This window comes from Ranitomeya imitator, chromosome 7, assembly GCF_032444005.1.
Source record: "Ranitomeya imitator isolate aRanImi1 chromosome 7, aRanImi1.pri, whole genome shotgun sequence".
In the NCBI taxonomy this organism is placed as follows: Eukaryota; Metazoa; Chordata; class Amphibia; order Anura; family Dendrobatidae; genus Ranitomeya; species Ranitomeya imitator.
In genome coordinates this window covers 152013134-152034915 of record NC_091288.1, presented here as the reverse complement: position 1 = coordinate 152034915, position 21782 = coordinate 152013134, and the positions used below count along the sequence as shown (strand labels likewise).

Genomic DNA, 21782 nt, shown 5'->3' with positions numbered 1-21782 from the left:
ACCATTCATGACCACAGGAGGGAGCTTGACAACAGAATTCACAACAGTACCCCCCCTTGAGGAGGGGTCACCGAACCCTCACCAGAGCCCCCAAGCCGACCCGGACGAGCCAAATGAAAGGCACGAACCAGATCGGCAGCATGAACATCAGAGGCAAAGACCCAGGAATTATCTTCCTGACCATAACCCTTCCACTTGACCAGGTACTGGAGTTTCCGTCTCGAAATACGAGAATCCAAAATCTTCTCCACCACATACTCCAACTCCCCCTCAACCAACACCGGGGCAGGAGGATCAACGGATGGAACCACAGGCGCCACGTATCTCCGCAACAACGACCTATGGAATACATTATGGATGGCAAAAGAAGCTGGAAGGGTCAAACGAAATGACACAGGATTGAGAACCTCAGAAATCTTATACGGACCAATGAAACGAGACTTAAACTTAGGAGAGGAAACCTTCATAGGAACATAACGAGACGACAACCAAACCAAATCCCCAACACGAAGTCGGGGACCAACACAACGCCGGCGGTTAGCGAAACGTTGAGCCTTCTCCTGGGACAATGTCAAATTGTCCACCACATGAGTCCAAATCTGCTGCAACCTGTCCACCACAGTATCCACACCAGGACAGTCCGAAGGCTCAACCTGCCCTGAAGAGAAACGAGGATGGAAACCAGAATTGCAGAAAAAAGGAGAAACCAAAGTAGCCGAGCTGGCCCGATTATTAAGGGCGAACTCAGCCAAAGGCAAGAAGGACACCCAATCATCCTGATCAGCAGAAACAAAGCATCTCAGATATGTTTCCAAAGTCTGATTAGTTCGTTCGGTTTGGCCATTTGTCTGAGGATGGAAAGCCGAAGAAAAAGACAAATCAATGCCCATCTTAGCACAAAAGGACCGCCAAAACCTCAAAACAAACTGGGAACCTCTGTCCGAGACGATGTTCTCCGGAATGCCATGCAAACGAACCACATGCTGGAAAAACAATGGCACCAAATCAGAGGAGGAAGGCAATTTAGACAAGGGTACCAAATGGACCATCTTAGAGAAGCGATCACAAACCACCCAAATGACCGACATCCTTTGAGAGACAGGGAGATCTGAAATAAAAATCCATGGAAATATGCGTCCAGGGCCTCTTCGGGACCGGCAAGGGCAAAAGCAACCCACTGGCACGAGAACAGCAGGGCTTAGCCCGAGCACAAGTCCCACAGGACTGCACAAAAGAACGCACATCCCGTGACAAAGAAGGCCACCAAAAGGATCTAGCCACCAAATCTCTGGTACCAAAGATTCCAGGATGACCCGCCAACACTGAACAATGAACCTCAGAGATAACTCTACTAGTCCATCTATCAGGGACAAACAGTTTCTCCGCTGGACAACGGTCAGGTCTATCAGCCTGAAACTTCTGCAGCACGCGCCGCAAATCAGGGGAGATGGCAGACAAAATTACCCCCTCTTTGAGAATACCCGCCGGCTCAGGAACACCCGGAGAGTCAGGCACAAAACTCCTTGACAGGGCATCAGCCTTCACATTCTTAGAGCCCGGAAGGTACGAAACCACAAAATCAAAACGGGAGAAAAACAGCGACCATCGAGCCTGTCTAGGATTCAACCGTTTGGCAGACTCGAGATAAGTCAAATTCTTGCGATCCGTCAAGACCACCACGCGATGCTTGGCTCCTTCAAGCCAATGTCGCCACTCCTCGAATGCCCACTTCATGGCCAACAACTCTCGATTGCCAACATCATAATTGCGCTCAGCAGGCGAGAATTTTCTAGAAAAGAAGGCACATGGTTTCATCACCGAGCCATCAGAACTTCTTTGCGACAAAACAGCCCCTGCTCCAATCTCAGAAGCATCAACCTCGACCTGAAACGGGAGCGAAACATCTGGTTGGCACAACACAGGGGCAGAAGAAAAACGACGCTTCAACTCCTGAAAAGCCTCTACAGCCACAGAGGGCCAATTGACCACATCAGCACCTTTCTTGGTCAAATCAGTCAACTAGAAAAATTAGCGATGAAGCGACGGTAAAAATTAGCAAAGCCCAGGAACTTCTGCAGGCTCTTCACAGATGTCGGCTGAGTCCAATCATAAATGGCCTGAACTTTAACAGGGTCCATCTCGATAGTAGAAGGGGAAAAAATGAAACCCAAAAATGAAACCTTCTGAACCCCAAAGAGACATTTCGACCCCTTCACAAACAAGGAATTTGCACGAAGGACCTGGAACACCATTCTGACCTGCTTTACATGAGACTCCCAATCATCCGAAAAGACCAAAATATCATCCAAATATACAATCATGAATCTATCCAGGTACTTTCGGAAGATGTCATGCATAAAGGACTGAAGCACAGATGGAGCATTAGAAAGCCCGAATGGCATAACCAGGTACTCAAAATGGCGCTCGGGCGTATTAAATGCTGTTTTCCATTCATCGCCCTGTTTAATTCGCACAAGATTATACGCCCCTCGAAGATCTATCTTGGTGAACCAACTAGCCCCCTTAATCCGAGCAAACAAATCAGACAGCAGCGGCAAAGGGTACTGAAATTTGACTGTGTTCTTATTAAGAAGGCGGTCATCAATACAAGGTCTCAAAGAGCCATCCTTCTTGGCCACAAAAAAGAACCCTGCTCCCAACGGTGATGACGACGGGCGAATATGACCTTTCTCCAAGGATTCCTTTATATAACTCCGCATAGCGGCGTGCTCTGGCACAGATAAATTAAACAGTCGGCCCTTAGGAAACTTACTACCAGGAATCAAATTAATAGCACAATCGCAATCCCTATGAGGAGGTAAGGCACCGGATTTGGGCTCTTCAAATACATCCCGGTAATCTGACAAAAACTCAGGGACTTCAGAAGGAGTGGATGGCGAAATTGACAGCAATGGAACATCACCATGTACCCCCTGACAACCCCAGCCAGACACAGACATAGATTTCCAATCCAATACTGGATTATGGACCTGTAGCCATGGCAACCCCAAAACGACCACATCATGCAGATTATGCAACACCAAAAAGCGAATATCCTCCTGATGTGCAGGAGCCATGCACATGGTCAATTGAGTCCAGTACTGAGGCTTATTCTTGGCCAAAGGCGTAGCATCAATTCCTCTCAATGGAATAGGATACTGCAAGGGCTCCAAGAAAAAACCACAGCGCCTGGCAAACTCCAAGTCCATCAAATTCAGGGCAGCGCCTGAATCCACAAATGCCATAACAGAATAGGACGACAGAGAGCAAATCAGAGTAACGGACAAAAGAAATTTAGACTGTACCGTACCAATGGTGGCAGACCTAGCGAACCGCTTAGTGCACTTAGGACAATCGGAGATAGCATGAGTGGAATCACCACAGTAAAAACATCCCATTCCGACGTCTGTGTTCTTGCCGTTCAGCTCTGGTCAAAGTCCTATCACACTGCATAGGCTCAGGCCTATGCTCAGAGAATACCGCCAAATGGTGCACAGCTTTGCGCTCACGCAAGCGCCGATCGATCTGAATGGCCAAGGACATAGACTCATTCAGACCAGCAGGCGTGGGAAATCCCACCATGACATCCTTAAGGGCTTCAGAAAGACCCTTTCTGAAAATTGCCGCCAGGGCACACTCATTCCACTGAGTAAGCACAGACCACCTTCTAAACTTCTGACAGTACACCTCCGCTTCATCCTGACCCTGACACAAAGCCAGCAAGATTTTCTCTGCCTGATCCACTGAATTTGGTTCATCATAAAGCAATCCAAGCGCCAGAAAAAACGCATCTGCATCACGCAATGCAGGATCTCCTGGCGCAAGGTAAAATGCCCAGTCTTGAGGGTCACCACGCAACAAAGAAATAATGATTTTTACTTGTTGAACGGGGTCACCAGAGGAGCGGGGTTTCAAAGCTAGAAACAGTATACAATTATTTTTGAAATTCAGGAACTTAGATCTATCCCCAGAAAACAAATCAGGAATTGGAATTCTAGGCTCTAACATCGGATTCTGAACCACAAAATCTTGAATGTTTTGTACCCTTGCAGTGAGATGATCCACACAAGAGGACAGACCTTGAATGTCCATATCTACACCTGTCAAAAAACCTGATCTGCACATCCAAACATAGACTGAGTGTGAACAGGTGCTAAACCCAGAGTCGCCAACTCGTATATAGATGGAGACGTTTATTCTCAGCGAGGTAGGTTTAGAGTAGGACCTCGTATAAGAGAGATGCCGTAAAGTGGCTACGAGGTACACATAAAATTGGCCATTTTTATGCGCTAAAAGCTCTCATTTTTCATATTTCTAGTGCAGTAATGCAGTTTAAATTTCGTGTTTTCAAGTTTGCATGTTTTGGCGCTGCAGTGTGCTGCCCTATTTATTTAACCATATCTACACCTGTGTCCTGAACCACCCAGAGGTTTAGGGGGAAAGAAAGACAAAAAACACTGCAGAGAAAAAAAAATGGTCTCAGAACTTCTCTTATCCCTCTATTGAGATGCATTAATACTTTGGGCCAGCTGTACTGTTATGGACCTGGTGGTTAGGAGCACCCGGAACGACCTGATGGTTAAACTCACACAGGACAAGCTCTGGGAAGTGGGAGCTCTGCTGACCGCAACCCCTAATCTTATCACACAACTAGAAATAGCCGTGGAGCGTACCTAACACGACCTAGATGCCTCTTCACAGCCTAAGAGCTAACTAGCCCTAAAGATAGAAAATAAAGCCTACCTTGCCTCAGAGAAATTCCCCAAAGGAAAAGGCAGCCCCCCACATATATTGACTGTGAGTTAAGATGAAAGTCACAAACACAGAAATGAAACAGGTTTCAGCAAAGGGAGGCCAGACTTACTAAACAGACTGAGGATAGGAAAGGTATCTTTGCGGTCAGCACAAAACCCTACAAAAAGACCACGCAGAGTGTGCAAAAAGACCTCCGCACCGACTCACGGTGCGGAGGTGCCACTCTGCATCCCAGAGCTTCCATCTAGCAAAGCAAGATCATGATAGCCAGCTGGACAAGGAAACAATGAACAGATAATTAACTAGCAGGAACTTAGCTTCTGCTAGAGTAGACAGGTCACCAGAAAGATCCAAGAGCGAACTGAACCAGTACAAGAACATTGCCAGCTGGCATGGAGTAACGATCTGAGTGGAGTTAAATAGAACAGCCAGCCAAAGAATAAACTACGTCACCTGTGGAAGGAACCTCAGAAGCAGCAGCTCCACTCACAGCCACCAAAGGGAGTCCATGGACAGAACTTGCCGAAGTACCATTCATGACCACAGGAGGGAGTTTGATAACAGAATTCACAACAGGGTATATTATATTCTATGGGGGAGGCTGTCTTATATACTATGGGGGGCTGCATTATATTCTATAGGGGGCTACATTATATATTATGGGGAGTTGGGCTGTATTATATTCTATGGGGAGCTGTATTAGATTTTATGAGGGATGATTGCATCATACTCTGATGGGGCTGCGTTATGTTCTATGGGGAGGTGGGCTGTATTCTATTCGAGGGCTACATTATATTCTATTGGGGGCTGTATTATATTTATATTCTATGAGGGGTGATTGTATCATACTCTGAGGGGGCTGCATTATATTGTATGGCGGGGCTGCATTATACTCTGAGTTGGTTGCATTATACTCTGTGGTGGCTGCATTATACTCTGTAGGGTGGTGGCTGCATTATACTGTATGTGGGCTGCATTATACTGTATCAAGGACTATGGGGAATACGTTATACTATATGAAGAACTATGGGGTGCATTATACTATGGGAAGTGAATTGTACTACAAGGATGACTATGGCGGTGCATTATACTATATGGAGCACTGTGAGGAGTGTAGTATGCTATATGGAGGAATATTAGGAGTGTATTATGCTATATGGAGGACTATGAGGAGTGTATTATACAATGTGGAGGACTGAGCAGTGTACTTTGATATATGGAGGACTATAGGTAGTGTATTATACCATATGGAGGACTGTGGTGCACATTATAATATATGGAGGACTATGGGTGTATTTTACTAAACAAGTAAAATGTTGCATATTCAGATTGTTTTTGCTGGAACAAAAATCATTGTTCTCAGCAGCACATTGCCGGTGTAAACTGTAGATGTGCTGCTGATAACATGATACTGTATGGTGATCTGTTAGTGATCTATTAGGCCGGGTTCACTGTTATGATCCGGTGACCTTGGAGCCGCATGAAACTTTCTCTGGAGTTGGTGGAAACTGTACTGACAGCAAATCCTGAACTTAACATCGCAACTAGAAGTAGCCGTGGGGTGTGCCTAACAAATCCTAGACACCTCGACACAGCCGGAGGACTAAATACCCCTATTTAGTAGGAAGTAGGAATTCTACCTTGCCTCAGAGCAGAACCCCAAAGGATAGGCAGCCCCCCACAAATATTGACTGTGAGTAGTAGAGGAAAGACACACACAGGCAGGAATCAGGATTTAGCAAAAGAGGCCACTCTAGCTAAATAGGAAAGGATAAGACAGAATACTAAGCGGTCAGTATTAAAACCCTTCCAAAAAATATCCACAACAGATAATACAAAAAATTCCACCATCTGACTAAAGACGTGGAGCGTATATCTGCAACTCCTGAGAATCCAACAAGACTGAGAAAACACTGACACAATCTAAGCTGGACAAGAGAAAACAAATGAATAGCACAGAATTATTAAGCACACAGCATGTGTGCCACAGAAACAAAAACCAGACACTTATCTTTGCTGAATTGGCAGCAAGGCAGGAGGAACCAGACAAAGATCCAAAACCTCCCAGAACCATGGACAACTGGCAAGGACTAATGAATCCTGCACACCTAAATACCCCAGTCAGAACTGCAATCAGCAGATACACCTGACCAGGACTGCAACCCAGGGACAACTGCATTACCACCTACAACCACTGGAGGGAACCCAAAATCAGAATTCACAACAGTACCCCCCCCCCTTGAGGAGGGGTCACCGAACCCTCACCAGAGCCCCCAGGATGATCAGGACGAGCCAGATGAAAGGCACGGACCAAATCAGCAGCATGGACATCAGAGGCAAAAACCCAAGAATTATCCTCCTGGCCATAACCCTTCCATTTGACAAGGTACTGAAGCCTCCGCCTCGAAAAACGAGAATCCAAAATCTTCTCAACCACATACTCCAACTCTCCAACAACCAACACAGGGGCCGAAGGATCAACAGAGGAAACAACGGGCACCACATATTTCCGCAATAAAGATCTATGGAAGACATTATGGATAGCAAAAGAGGCCGGAAGCGCCAATCGAAAAGACACCGGATTAATAATCTCAGAAATCCTATAAGGACCAATAAACCGAGGCTTAAACTTAGGGGAAGAAACCTTCATAGGAACATGACGGGAAGACAACCAGACCAGATCCCGAAGCCGGGAACCAACACACCGACGACGGTTAGCAAAACGTTGAGCCTCTTCCTGAGACAACACCAAATTGTCCACCACATGAGCCCAAATCTGCTGCAACCTGTCAACCACAGAATCCACACCAGGACAGTCAGAAGGCTCAACCTGCCCAGAAGAAAAACGAGGATGAAAACCAAAATTACAAAAGAAAGGCGAAACCAAAGTAGCCTAACTACCCGATTATTAAGGGCAAACTCGGCCAATGGCAAGAAGGCCACCAAATCATCCTGATCAGCAGACACAAAGCATCTCAAGTAAGTCTCCAAAGTCTGATTAGTTCGCTCGGTCTGGCCATTTGTCTGAGGATGAAATGCAGAAGAAAAAGACAAATCAATGCCCAGCCTAGCACAAAAGGCCCGCCAAAACCTAGAAACAAACTGGGAACCTCTGTCGGACACAATATTCTCCGGAATACCATGCAAACGAACCACATGCTGAAAAAACAACGGAACCAAATCTGAAGAGGAAGGCAATTTAGGCAAAGGCACCAAATGAACCATCTTAGAGAACCGGTCACAAACAACCCAGATAACAGACATATTCTGGGAAACCGGAAGATCAGAAATAAAATCCATAGAAATATGCGTCCAGGGCCTCTCAGGGACCGGCAATGGCAAAAGCAACCCACTAGCATGGGAACAACAAGGCTTGGCCCCCGCACAAGTCCCAAAGGACTGCACAAAAGAACGCACATCACGTGACAAAGAAGGCCACCAAAAGGACCTACCAACCAAATCTCTGGTACCAAAAATACCTGAACAATAGTCTGAACAATATAATCAGAAATACCCTGTACCCTAGCAGCAAGCTGGTCCACACGAGAAGCTAATTCCTGAACATCCATGCTAGCACAAGACTCCTCAGCCACCCAGAGAAAAAGAGGGAAGAGAAGACAAAGCAGAGTGCAGAAAAAAAATTGCTCAACACCTTTCTTCCGAGATGCATTTAACTCATTATCGGCCAGTACTGTTATGATCCGGTGACCTTGGAGCCGCATGAAACTTTCTCTGGAGTTGGTGGAAACTGTACTGACCGCAAATCCTGAACTTAACACCGCAACTAGAAGTAGCCGTGGGGTGTGCCTAACAAATCCTAGACACCTCGACACAGCCGGAGGACTAAATACCCCTATAGATGGAAGTAGGAATTCTACCTTGCCTCAGAGCAGAACCCCAAAGGATAGGCAGCCCCCCACAAATATTGACTGTGAGTAGTAGAGGAAAGACACACGCAGGCAGGAAACAGGATTTAGCAAAAGAGGCCACTCTAGCTAAATAGGAAAGGATAGGACAGAATACTAAGCGGTCAGTATTAAAACCCTTCCAAAAAATATCCACAGCAGATAATACAAAAAATTCCACCATCTGACTAAAGACGTGGAGCGTATATCTGCAACTCCTGAGAGTCCAACAAGACTGAGAAAACACTGACACAATCTAAGCTGGACAAGAGAAAACAAATGAATAGCACTGAATTATCAAGCACACAGCATGTGTGCCACAGAAACAAAAACCAGACACTTATCTTTGCTGAATTGGCAGCAAGGCAGGAGGAACCAGACAAAGATCCAAAACCTCCCAGAACCATGGACAACTGGCAAGGACTAATGATTCCTGCACACCTAAATACCCCAGTCAGAACTGCAATCAGCAGATACACCTGACAACCACTGGAGGGAACCCAAAAGCAGAATTCACAACAGTTCACACTGCGTTAGCAGCAGCCCGTTCAGCACATACGCTAACGGGCTGCTGTAACGCAAGTGCCGACGTTTACATCGCGCTAGTGCAGATGGAGCATCTGCTAGCTCTATCTGCGCTAGCAGTGACGGACCCAGAAACGCTGCAGCCTGCATCTCAGGGTCCGTCACTCAATGATGGCACATCCCTAGCGCACGCCCATTGTGGGCATGCGCTAGCGATGCGCCCGACATTGCTTCCAATGGCGGCGTTAACGGACTACGTTACACTGCGTTATTCCGCGGTGTAACGTAGTCCGTTTAACGTACCACCATAACGCAGTGTGAACCCGGCTTTACTGTTAGTGATCTGTTAGTGATCGTTCTGTCCCATCATTATTCCTCAGACGGTGGAAAGAGGCCGGGAAACAAGTGTTGAACGACTTCAGTATTGTCGATCAAACTCATTTAGCGGCCTGAGATCAGTGCATGTAAATACAACCGAAATGCTTTTGTGTGATGTGCAATATGTTAGCATTTGGGGCCCCACTTTGCCTAAAACCAGCCCTGCCTACAAGTGTACAAAGATATCATACAGTCACCATGTGACGAGTGGGCCTGTGTAACTTCAAATGCCAGGACTGAATTTTAGTCCCAGTCCGGCCCTGGTGCACATGATGGACGTGTGTGTGTATGTGTATATGATAAATGTGTATAATCTATAAACAAGGCATTGTGGGCAGGAATATATGTTCATTGCGCATGCGCCACATGCACGCGCGGCACTCGCGTCCACACGGCCGCGCGCACCTAGCGCATGCGCAGTAGCTAGGGCTACTGCGCGCCGCCCGAGGCTGCACGGCCGCGCGCACCTGGCGCATGCTTAGTAGCTGCGCGCCGCCCGAGGCTGTAATAGCAGGTGGGCAGGTGCTTTCCCAGCGAAACACGCCCCAACCCTCTTCTCCCGCCTTCTCGTTTTGGCGGCATGCCAAGACAGCCGGACACTGCTACCGGTATTCACCCCCGGGGGGGGGGGGGACAGGGCGCGGGGGGGGGGGGGGGGTATTAACCCTTTAGGGGGGTGCCAACACTGCTACCTGTATTAACCCTTTGGGGGGAGAGGGCGTGGGGGGTATTAACCCTTTAGGGGGGTGCCAACACTGCTACCTGTATTAACCCCTTGGGGGGGGAGAGGGTGCGGGGGGGTATTAACCCTTTAGGGGGTGCCAACACTGCTACCTGTATTAACCCTTTGGGGGGGAGGGCGCGGGGGTATTAACCCTTTAGGGGGGTGCCAACACTGCTACATGTATTAACCCTTTGGGGGCAGAGGGCGCGGGGGGTATTAACCCTTTAGGGGGTGCCAACACTGCTACCGGTGTTAACCCCTTGGGGGGGTTGCCAACACTGCTACCGCTATTAACCCTTTGGGGGGGAGAGGGTGGGGGGGTATTAACCCTTTGGGGGGTGCCAATACTGCTACCGGTGTTAACCCCTTGGGGGGGAGGGTGCGGGGGGGTATTAACCCTTTAGGGGGTGCCAACACTGCTACCTGTATTAACCCTTTGGGGGGGAGAGGGCGCGGGGGACTCAGAGATGGGGGAGAGGGCGCGGGGGGTGAGTACGGATAGATAGAGGGGTACGTTATGGCGGGGGTCCGTGTATGGATGGATAGGGGGACCCTTATGGCGGGGGTGTGTGTATGGATGGATAGGGGGTCCCTTATGGCGGGGGCCCGTGTATGGATGGATAGGGGGTCCCTTACTGGGGGGGGTGAGTACGGATAAATAGGGGGTTCCGTTATGGCGGGGGCCTGTGTATGGATGGATAGGGGGTCCCTTATGGCGGGGGCCCGTGTATGGATGGATAGGGGGTCCCTTACTGCGGGGGGGGGGGGGGGTATTATTGGTGCAGTCGGTGTCAGGTGCGGCCCGCTGGGGGCATTATTGGTGCAGACGGTGTCACGTCCGGGTGCATTATTATCTGTTACACACAGTTGAGGAGACCCTCACTAACCTCTACCTCATTTACCCGCCGTGCTGACTGGCAGCGTGAAGACCCTCGTTAAGGGCGAGGAGGAGGGCACTCTGCTCGCCAGCATCAACATCATCCAGACCTACAAGGAGGGAAATCTGAACATCCAGGAGGCTGGGAAGATAATGAGCGTCCAAATCATCGAGTGCCCCAAGTGCCCCATCCTGAAGAAAGGTGTGTACTGAGCGGTGCGATGTGCTGCAAACATGTACAGGGGTGGAATACTCTGCAGATTTGCTGTGTATCAGGAGGTGCAGGGGCGATGTGCTGCAGACATGTACAGGGGTCAGGGATGGAATACTCTACAGAGTTGCTGTATAGCAGGAGGTGCGGGATGCGATGTGCTGCAGACATGTACACGGGTCAGGGGTGGAATACTCTGCAGAGCTGCTGTATATCAGGAGGTGCAGGGTGCGATGTGCTGCAGACATGTACAGGGGTCAGGGGTAGAATACTCTGCAGAGTTGCTGTGTATCAGGAGGTGCAGGGTGCGATGTGCTGCAGACATGTACAGGAGTGGAATGCTCTGCAGACCCCGTGTCAGTCAGTAGAGATGCTCTGCAGGAATGCCCGGTGTGTGGCGCTGAGCCATCTCTGTATCCGCAGGCGCCAGTTATCTCTTCATGGGGAAGGTGGACGACTTTGGCCGCGGTCGGATCGTCGGCGACAGTTTTGTCATCAGTTACCGCGCTCAGCAGCATCAGATCCTCACCAGCATCGCCAAGAAGCCCTGCTAGAGGCCGCCGTGACGTCAGTGCCGGCGCCAGGATCCCGCTGCCATGTTGCTATGGCGACAGCCTGCTTCCGCCTTGCCCTCCATATTGCATCTGATGTCTTTTCTGTACTCCTCCTCAACTGAAATAAACGGACCACAAACCATTCTGCTCCAATGTGTCTGCGCGTCACCGCCGTATGTACGTCCCCTGCAGGCATCGAGGCATCAGACAGAGACTGATAACAGAGGACAATAGGGAGCAATGGTATCACCAAAGTCACTATGTCCACGCATCACCGCCGTATGTGCACCCCTCTGCGAGCTGTCAGACTGATAACAGAGGACCATAGGGAGCAATGGTATCACCATAGCCAATGTGGGAAAATACTGGAGACAGTGGAGTTCTACGGCTCCAGGGCAAAATAATGCCGCCAAACCAATAGGACCACCGCAGAGAGCCAGAATATGACCACCATCCGTTGACTAAATAAAACCCACCAATACCAATAATACCACATAAAATAATGCCACATACCGTAATAACATATACTACGCTGACTTAATACCGCCATACTGATCATTAATTTTGCAGTCTGGTATCTGGCAGATGACACTCTGCAGAGACTCTGTGTCTGCAGACTTTTAAATCCTTATACCTTGCAGTGCACACGCTGTCAGCATTCATTGATACCGCTGGTGAGAGTCGGCAATTTGCACGCTTGCATTCATGTGCCGATTAGATGTGCTCAGCTTCCCTAAATTCACTTATAGAGAGGTAAATCAGGCAAATGAGCGAATCCCCGGCACAGACCGGCAACAGTGGTGATTACTTAAAGTGTGCACAGTCACAGTGTCTCTGCAGAATTTCTCAAGAAGAAATGACCACCCTTTTAATAAAAAACACACTACTAATACTAAATTTATCACCAGTGACATTATACACAGGAGCTCTGTATATAGTGTACAGGTAATACAGTGATCACCAGTGACATTATACACAGGAGCTCTGTATATAGTGTGTGGTGTACAGGTAATACAGTGATCACCAGTGACATTATACACAGGAGCTCTATATATAGTATCAGTGTACAAGTAATACAGTGATCACTGGTGACATTATACACAGGACCTCTGTATATAGTGTATAGTGAAGAGGTTATACAGGGATCACCGGTGACATTATGCACAGTTTTGTGTATAGTGTACAGGTAATGCAGTGATCACAGGTGACATTATACCCAGCACCTCTGTATATTGTGTAGTAGAGGTAATACAGGGATCACCAGTGACATTATACACAGGAGTTCTGAATATAGTGTATAGTGTACAGGTAATAGTGATCACAGATGACATTATAAACAGCAGCTCTGTATATAGTGTATAATGTAGAGGTAATACAGGGATTGCCAGTGACATTATACACAGAAGTTCTGTATTACCTAAAGGTGGATACAGAGTATCCATAAACCACTATTACTCAAAAATAAAATCAATAAAGTTTATTGAAAAAATGTTAAAAGACATATAAGCAAACAGAACATATATATGAGGTATTCATAGGGAGGATATGCCAAGCAAAAGAGACAGAGCAGTGGTGGTAAGTCAAAAACGGAAATCATGTAGGGTAATGGGTTCACAATGACCCACAATGCATATAAATCAGCCAATCATCCTATAAATAGTATGACCATTTCAAAAGACTTTCTCCTAATAGAAGGATCGATCGCTGGGGCCACCCAAATAAAGCTAAATAACAGCTCAGTGCTTACCCATCATGTAGTCAAGCAGATCACAGACACCGCCCCAACACACGTTTCACCCACGTGCTTTCTCGAGGGGAGTCAAGAAAGCACGTGGGCGAAACGTGCATCGGGGCGTTTATTGGGGTGGTGTCTGATCTGCTTGACTACATGATGAGTAAGCACTGAGCTGTTATTAGCTTTATATGGGTGGTTTTTTGAAATGGTTATACTATTTATAGGATGATTGGCTGATTTATATGCATTGTGGGTCATTGTGAACCCATTACCCTTTATGATTTCCTTTTTTGAGTTAGCACCACTGCTCTCGCCCTTTTGCTTGTCTTATCCTATGAATGCCTCATATACTGTATATGTTATGTTTGTTTATATGTCTTTTAACATTTTTTCAATAAACTTTATTGATTTTATTTTTGAGTAATAGTGGTTTATGGATACTCTGTATCCATCATTAGGTAATATATGAATAATGCACTATAAATATATATTTCTAAGTATTAATGGAGAGACAAGTACAGATATGTCTCTAGCAAACAGTATTATTTTTCTATGCTTTCTGAATCTTTATTTTGACAGGAGCTCTGTATATAGGGTCAGTGTAGAGGTAATACAGGGATCACCAGTGACATTATACACAGGAGCTCTGTATATAGTGTACGGGTAATACAGTGATCACCCGTGACATTATACACAGGAGCTCTGTATATAGTGTATAGTGTACAGGTAAGACAATGATCACCCGTGACATTATACACAGGAGCTCTGTATATATTGTACAGATAATACAGGGATCACCCGTGACATTATACACAGAAGCTCTGCATATACATAGTGTATAGTGTACAGGTAATACAGGGATCACCAGTGACATTATACACAGGAGCTCTGTATATAGTGTATAGTGTACAGGTAATACAGGGATCACCAGTGACATTATACACCTGAGTGCTGTACATAGTGTGTAGTTTACGTAAAATACAAGGATCACTAGTGACAATTGTAAGGCAGTGACTTTTGTGTCTGTGCAGCAATGAGGCCATGATCCAAGAAAGTTTAACTTAAACGTCTTTTATTTTCCAACATACAAACAAATCCAAAACTTTATTCTCTGTTTCCCTTCACCCCCTATCCTGTTTGCACCTTCATGACCAGGCCAAATCTTAAAATTCTGACCACTGTCACTTTATGAGGTCATAACTCTGAAACTGGTCAGTGGATCTCACTCATTCGGAGACTGTTTTATCATGAGATATTGTACTTTATAATAGTCATAACATTTATTCAACATGATTTGCGTTTATTTGTGAAACAATCAGAAATTCGGCAAAAATGTCACAATTTTCTAACTTTTAATTTTAATTCCCTTAAATCTGAGAATCAGATCACACAAAATAGTTAATAAATAACTTGGCGGCACTCACCGGTCTTCAAACAGGTATTTATTTCGTAACTTCACGGCACGGGGGTGTAGACAAAAAGAGCAGCCCCGTGCCGTGAAGTTACGAAATAAATACCTGTTTGAAGACCGGTGAGTGCCGCCAAGTTTCTTCTTCGCTGCTGTATCGCTGATGGTCGTTGTTCTGGCTGTAGCACCTAAGGTCTGCCGGCTGATTGAAAGCTGTGAGTTCTATGCATTCTGGTCGGAGTAGCGGTGGTGCGGTCAGCTGTTCTCTTCCCCGCACGTAGTTAATAAATAACATTTCCCCCATGTCTACTTTACATCAGCACAATTTTGGAACCATACTTTTGTTTCGTTAGGAATTTAGAAGGGTTAAAAGTTGACCAGCGATTTCTCATTTTTCCAACTAAATTTACAAAACTATTTTTTTGGGGGACCACCTCACATTTGAAGTGACTTTGAGGGGCCTATATGACAGAAAATACCCAAAGGTGGCACTATTCTAAATACTGCACCCCTCAAGAAGTTTATTTACCCTTCAGGTGCTTCACAGGAACTAAAGCAATGTGGAAGGAAAGAATGAACATTTAACTTTTTTCACCAAAAGTTTATTTTATACCCATATTTTTTATTTTCACAAGGGTAACAAGAAAAAACGACCCAGAACATTTGTTGTGCGATTTCTCGAGTTCAGAGATACCCAATATGTTGGGGAAAACTACTGTTTGAGTGCACAGCAGAGCTCGGAAAGGAAGGAACACTGTTTGACTTTTTTTTAATGCAAAATTGGCTGGAATTAAGATCGGACGCCATGTCACATTTGGAGAGCCGCTGATGTGCCTAAACAGTGGAAACCCCGCACACGTGACCCAATTTTGGAAGCTATACCCCTCAGCGAACTGATCTAGATGTGTGCTGAGCACCTTGAACCACCAGATGCTTCACAAAAGTGTATAACACACAGCTGTGAAAATAAAAATCTATTTTTTTTCACAAGCATGATCTTTTAGCCGTCATTTTTTTTATTTTTACAAGGGTAAGACCCCAAAAATTGTTGTGGAATTTCTTTTGAGTACGCAGATACCTGCCTGGCTGGGGGGACGGGCAGGTGGTGAGCGGCCCACTGCGGGACTTAACGCTGGCTCCTTGGGAGGTCTGTTCTAGACCCCCCCCCCCCTCTGCTTGAGTAACATCATCTTCCACCTCCTCCCCAACTGTTGTGAATTCTGTTGTCGAACTCCCTCCTGTGGACGTGAATGGTACTTCGGCGGGTTCTGTCTATGGGCTCCCTCTGGTGGCTATGAGTGAAGCTGCTGCTTCTGAGGTTCCTTACACAGGTGACGTGGTTTATCCTTTGGTTGGCTGCTCTATTTAACTCCTCTCAGATCGTTACTCCATGCCAGCTGTCAATGTTTTTGCATTGGTTCAGTTCGCTCCTGGATCTCTCTGGTGACCTGCCTTCTCCTGCAGAAGCTAAGTTCCTGATAGTCATTATTTGTTCACTGTTTTCTTGTCCAGCTGGTTTTCATGTTTTTGTCATGCTAGCTGGAAGCTCTGGGATGCAGAGTGGCCCCTCCGCACCGTGAGTCGGTGCGGAGGTCTTTTTGCACACTCTGCGTGGTCTTTTGTAGGTTTTTGTGCTGATCGCAAAGTTACCTTTCCTATCCTCTGTCTATTTAGTAAGTCTGGCCTCCCTTTGCTGAAACCTGTTTCATTTCTGCGTTTGTGACTTTCATCTTTACTCACAGTCAATATATGTGGGGGGCTTCCTTTACCTTTGGGGAATTTCTCTGAGGCAAGGTAGGCTTTATTTTCTATCTCTAGGGCTAGATAGTTCTTAGGCTGTGACGAGGCGCCTAGGTCTGGTCAGGAGCGCTCCACGGCTATTTCTAGTGTGTGTGATAGGATTAGGGCTTGCGGTCAGCAGAGCTCCCACATCCCAGAGCTCGTCCTGTATGAGGTTTAACTATCAGGTCATTCCGGGTGCTCCTAACCACCAGGTCATAACACCCACCATCCGTGGCATCGTCCATCTCCCTGCCTCTGGCCCTGCCACCCTTGTAATCTTTGGTCACTGACACAGAGCTGATGCCCCCCCACACCTCACAGTATTTGCACAACAACTATCTAGTGTTGATCTAAGGACGCCAGCGGGAAAAAGGTACCGCCTGTGGTCATTAGTGCCTGGGACAGGTGAGGAATATGGTTTTTAGTATTTTCATTTTTACAGTAATTAATGAGAAAAATATGGCAGGGGAGTATTATTAAATAAAGGACTTTATTCTTGCTGTGCATTTATTTCAATACTTACTATAGTGTTACTAATGGGGACATCCTATAGATGCCTCTCCATTACTAACCTCTGGGCTTGATGCCTGCTGACAGCACAAAGGTGACATCAACCCCCAACCCTATTACCCCACTTGCCACCGTGCCAGGACAAGTTGGAAGAGCGAGGCTAAGTGCCAGATTTGGCGCACACCTTATGGATACGTCATTTCTGGGGCAACTGAGGGCTGATGTTGGTAGCCTTGGTAGGCGGCCAGTATCCATGGCCCCTTCCCAGGATATAAATATCAACCCACAGCTGTTTGTTTAGCCTTTGCTGGTTAGAATTTATAGGGGAACCCTACGTCAGTTTTTTTCTGGGGTCCCCCATAAACTCCCCAGGAAAGGCTAGGTATACAGCTGTGAGCTGATATTAGCAGCCTGGGAACTTTATAGGATGTTGTCCCTTTCCACAGATTAGTAACATCTGCCCCAGCCGTCGGCTTTTCATCTGCTGGTTATGAAATTTATGCAGGAGGCCACGACTTTTTTTATTTTTTATTTAATTCTTACTTTTACACATAATGTGCACAGCGGGTGCTGAATACAACTCCCATCAGTCATCTGGACACGCTGATCACATGGAGACTAGGCAACAATGATGAGAGCTGCCTTCAGCAGTCGGCGCATTGGAACAGCGCAAACTGTGCCACTTGTTCCCAGGTGCCGGTACGTGTCACATTGATGACACATGGATGTCATCTGTCCGTCATCATTGTGCAGCATGCATTTTGTCCATGATATTGTAAGGGGTTACAAAGACTGAAAGACCCCCACCCTTCTCTTGGTGAAATGTTCTTACTGTAGAAGTTTTACTACTAGATGCAGCTATGTATATTGTATTATCTACCTGATTGCTGTGATGTGTATATTATGAATAGGGAAAGTGCAGTATTTTGATTAGGACACTTGATGGAGATACCTCAGTACAGTAGTATTCTCTGTTCCCAGGCGCCGGGTGCTCTCATCATTGTCCGCTGCTCTCTCTGAGATCAGCGCGAGCAGGAGACAATGTTGAGAGTTGTACTGAAATGTAAAATTAAGAATAAAATAAAAAATCAAATTATACTCACACCTAATCCCCTGAAGCCATTGTCACCTGTAAACAAACAAAACTAAAAACAACAATATCCCTCCCCTGTTCGAAGTTGAAATGTTACCTCTGGTTACAGGCGTAGGCTGATGGGACTACTACTCCCATCAGCCTATGCCTGCTGCCGCTCCTAACAGTATTCATCAGCCGGCTCCTGCACTATAAATAAATGTTAAAAAATGCCATGGGTTCCCCTGTATTTTTCATAACCAACCAGGCAAAACTGGGGCAGCAACCCTCAGGGCTATCATGGCTGGTTATCAAGAATAGAGGAGTCACCCCCTTTTTTGACAACCATGACCGCTAAAGCAGACAGCTGGGGGCTGGTATTCTCAGGCTGGTAAGGGGCCATGGATATTGACCCCCTCCAGCCTACAAATAGCAGCCCTCAGCTACCCAGAAAAGGCACATCTATTAGATGCTCCAATTCTGGCGCTTTGCCCGACTCTTCTCAGTTGCCCTGTAGCGGTGGCACGTGGGGTTCGTATTTGTGGGGTTGATGTCACCTCTGTATTGTCCAGTGACATCAAGCCCACTGGTTAGTAATGGAGAAGCGTCTATAAGACACCTCTCCATTACTAATCCTATAGTTATATGGTAAATAAAGACACAGACAGAATAAAGTCCTTTATTAGAAATCATACTAAACACAGTATTACTCGCCTAACACCTAATTCCACCGAAGCCCTCATCTCCTGTAAGAAAACAAAAAGAAAATACAACCATATTGGCCAAGTTCGCACCGATCAGGAATAATAGCGTCTTCGACGCGGCGTTCTGATCACGCAGGTAAATCCGCAGGTGCTCAGTGATGCAGTGCGCTCAGTGGTCCAGTGCGCTCAGTGAACTGCTGCGCTCAGTGATCCGATGCTCTCAGTGATTGGCTGCACTCAGTGATCCAGTGCGCTCAGTGATCCGATGCTCTCAGTGATCCGCTGCATTCAGTGATCCAGTGTGCTGTGATCCAGGGCGCTCGGTGGTCCAGTGCACTCAGTGATCCGCTGCACTCAGTGATCCAGTGCGCTCAGTGGTCCAGTGCGCTCAGTGATCTGCTGCGCTCAATGATCCAGTGTGCTCAGTGATCCGCTGCGCTCAGTGATCCGCTGTGCTCAGTGATCCAGTGTGCTCAGTGATCCAGTGCGCTCTGTGATCCGCTGTGCTCAGTGATCGGCTGCACTCAGTGATCCAGTGCGCTCAGTGATCCAGTGCACTCAGTGATCCAGTGCGTTCAGTGATCCAGTGCGCTCAGTGATCCGCTGCGCTCAGTGATCCAGTGCGCTGTGATCCGGTGCGCTCAGTGATCCAGTGCGCTCAGTGATCCGCTGCACTCAGTGATCCAGTGCGCTCAGTGATCTGATGCGCTCAGTGATCCAGTGCACAGCATTCAGACCCTGCTATTCCTGATTCCGGGCTCCGACCTCAGGCTGGGTACACGGATAGTAAAGGTGGCCGTTACCATGGCTACCAGCGTGACACTTCCTCTGCTGTACGTCTAGGACGTTGCGGATTCTCCAAAGGGTTAATACAGGTAGCAGTGTTGGCACCCCCCTAAAGGGTTAATACCCCCCCCTCTCCCCCAAAGGGTTAATACAGGTAGCAGTGTTGGCACCCCCCCAAAGGGTTAATACCCCCCCTCCGCGCCCCCCCAAAGGGTTAATACAGGTAGCAGTGTTGGCACCCTCCTAAAGGGTTAATAACCCCCCCCCCCACCGGGTTAATACAGGTAGCAGTGTTGGCACCCTCCTAAAGGGTTAATAACCCCCCCCCCCCCCCCAAGGGGTTAATACAGGTAGCAGTGTTGGCACCCCCCTAAAGGGTTAATAACCCCCCCCCCCCCAAAAAGGGTTAATACAGGTAGCAGTGATGGCACCCTCCTAAAGGGTTAATACCCCCCTCCCCCCCAAGGGGTTAATACAGGTAGCAGTGTTGGCACCCCCCTAAAGGGTTAATAACACCTCCCCCCCCAAGGGGGTACCGGTAGCAGTGTCCGGCTGTCCGCTGTCTTGGCATGCCGCCAAAACGAGAAGGCGGGAGAAGAGGGTTGGGGCGTGTTTCGCTGGGTAAGCACCCGCCCACCTGCTATTACAGCCTCGGGCGGCGCGCAGCTACTGCGCATGCGCCAGGTGCGCGCGGCCGTGCAGCCTCGGGCGGCGCGCAGTAGCCCTATCTACTGCGCATGCGCTAGGTGCGCGCGGCCGTGCGGACGCGATTGCCTCGCGTGCATGTGGCGCATGCGCAATGAACAGATATTCCTGCCCACAATGCCTTGTATCTATCATGATTGACGAGAGCTCAGTTGCCACCTGCAATATGGCTGCTTCCATTCTATCAGAAGAGTGACGTCACGGCGAGCTTCCGGCCCCGCCCCTCTCCGGCAGTCATTGAGCGGTGAAGTTCTCTTTTCACTCCTGAGCGTCAGTGTCATTCCGGAGGACAAAATGGCGGACAAGCTGGGTAAGTGAGCGCGGCGTGTGCGTGTCCCTGCACCTTCCGTGGACGGGTGTGATGCAATGCCCGGCGGTATAATCATGGTGGAGTCCGGTGGCTGCAGGCTGACAGTAACGGAGGCCGCGGAGGGTCAGCGCTCTCCTACCCCGCATACAGTAATGCCGCAGCCCCCGGTGCCCGCTCCTGCGCTGTGTAACGTTGTGGTGACGGCATTCTGCTACTCAGGGTTATGCTGCACCAGGCAGGAGCGGCCATAGCGCGGGGTCACCTTGTCCTCCACTGCAGGGGCAGCACGGGCCCATCTCCTGTGTGGGAGATTCTCATTACAGCAGAGGCCTCTCCTTATTATCACCCCTGTATGGGGGTCACCCCTTTATGGATGCACAGGAGTTGTATGTGGGGGCTGCCTGTCGGGGGTCACCCCTGTATGGATGCACAGGAGCTGTATGTGGGGGGCTGCCTGTCGGGGGTCACCCCTGTATGGATGCTCAGGAGCTGTATGTGGGGGCTGCCTGTCGGGGGTCACCCCTGTATGGATGCTCAGGAGCTGTATGTGGGGGGCTGCCTGTATGGGGGTCACCCCTGTATGGATGCTCAGGAGCTGTATGTGGGGGCTGCCTGTCGGGGGTCACCCCTGTATGGATGCTCAGGAGCTGTATGTGGGGGGCTGCCTGTATGGGGGTCACCCCTGTATGGATGCTCAGGAGCTGTATGTGGGGGGCTGCCTGTATGGGGGTCACCCCTGTATGGATGCTCAGGAGCTGTATGTGGGGGCTGCCTGTCGGGGGTCACCCCTGTATGGATACACAGGAGCTGTATGTGGGGGGCTGCCTGTCGGGGGTCACCC

General features: G+C 48.1%; 1 protein-coding gene and 1 long non-coding RNA gene across 2 annotated transcripts in view; both read left to right on the top strand.

Annotated features, from left to right (window-relative positions):
* The first annotated feature begins 11104 nt into the window (after positions 1-11104).
* LOC138644961 (uncharacterized) lies at positions 11105-12071 on the top strand. Its single transcript, XR_011314695.1, has 2 exons — positions 11105-11366; positions 11799-12071. It is a non-coding gene; the product is annotated as an uncharacterized lncRNA (long non-coding RNA).
* Positions 12072-20794: 8723 nt separating this feature from the next.
* The window catches only part of ATP5MF (ATP synthase membrane subunit f), a 33546-nt gene continuing 32558 nt past the window's right edge, over positions 20795-21782 (top strand). The window contains exon 1 of the mRNA XM_069733909.1: positions 20795-20941. Within this exon, the coding sequence (XP_069590010.1) occupies positions 20926-20941 (16 nt within the window). The 5' untranslated portion in view covers positions 20795-20925. The remainder of the gene's footprint in view (positions 20942-21782) is intronic.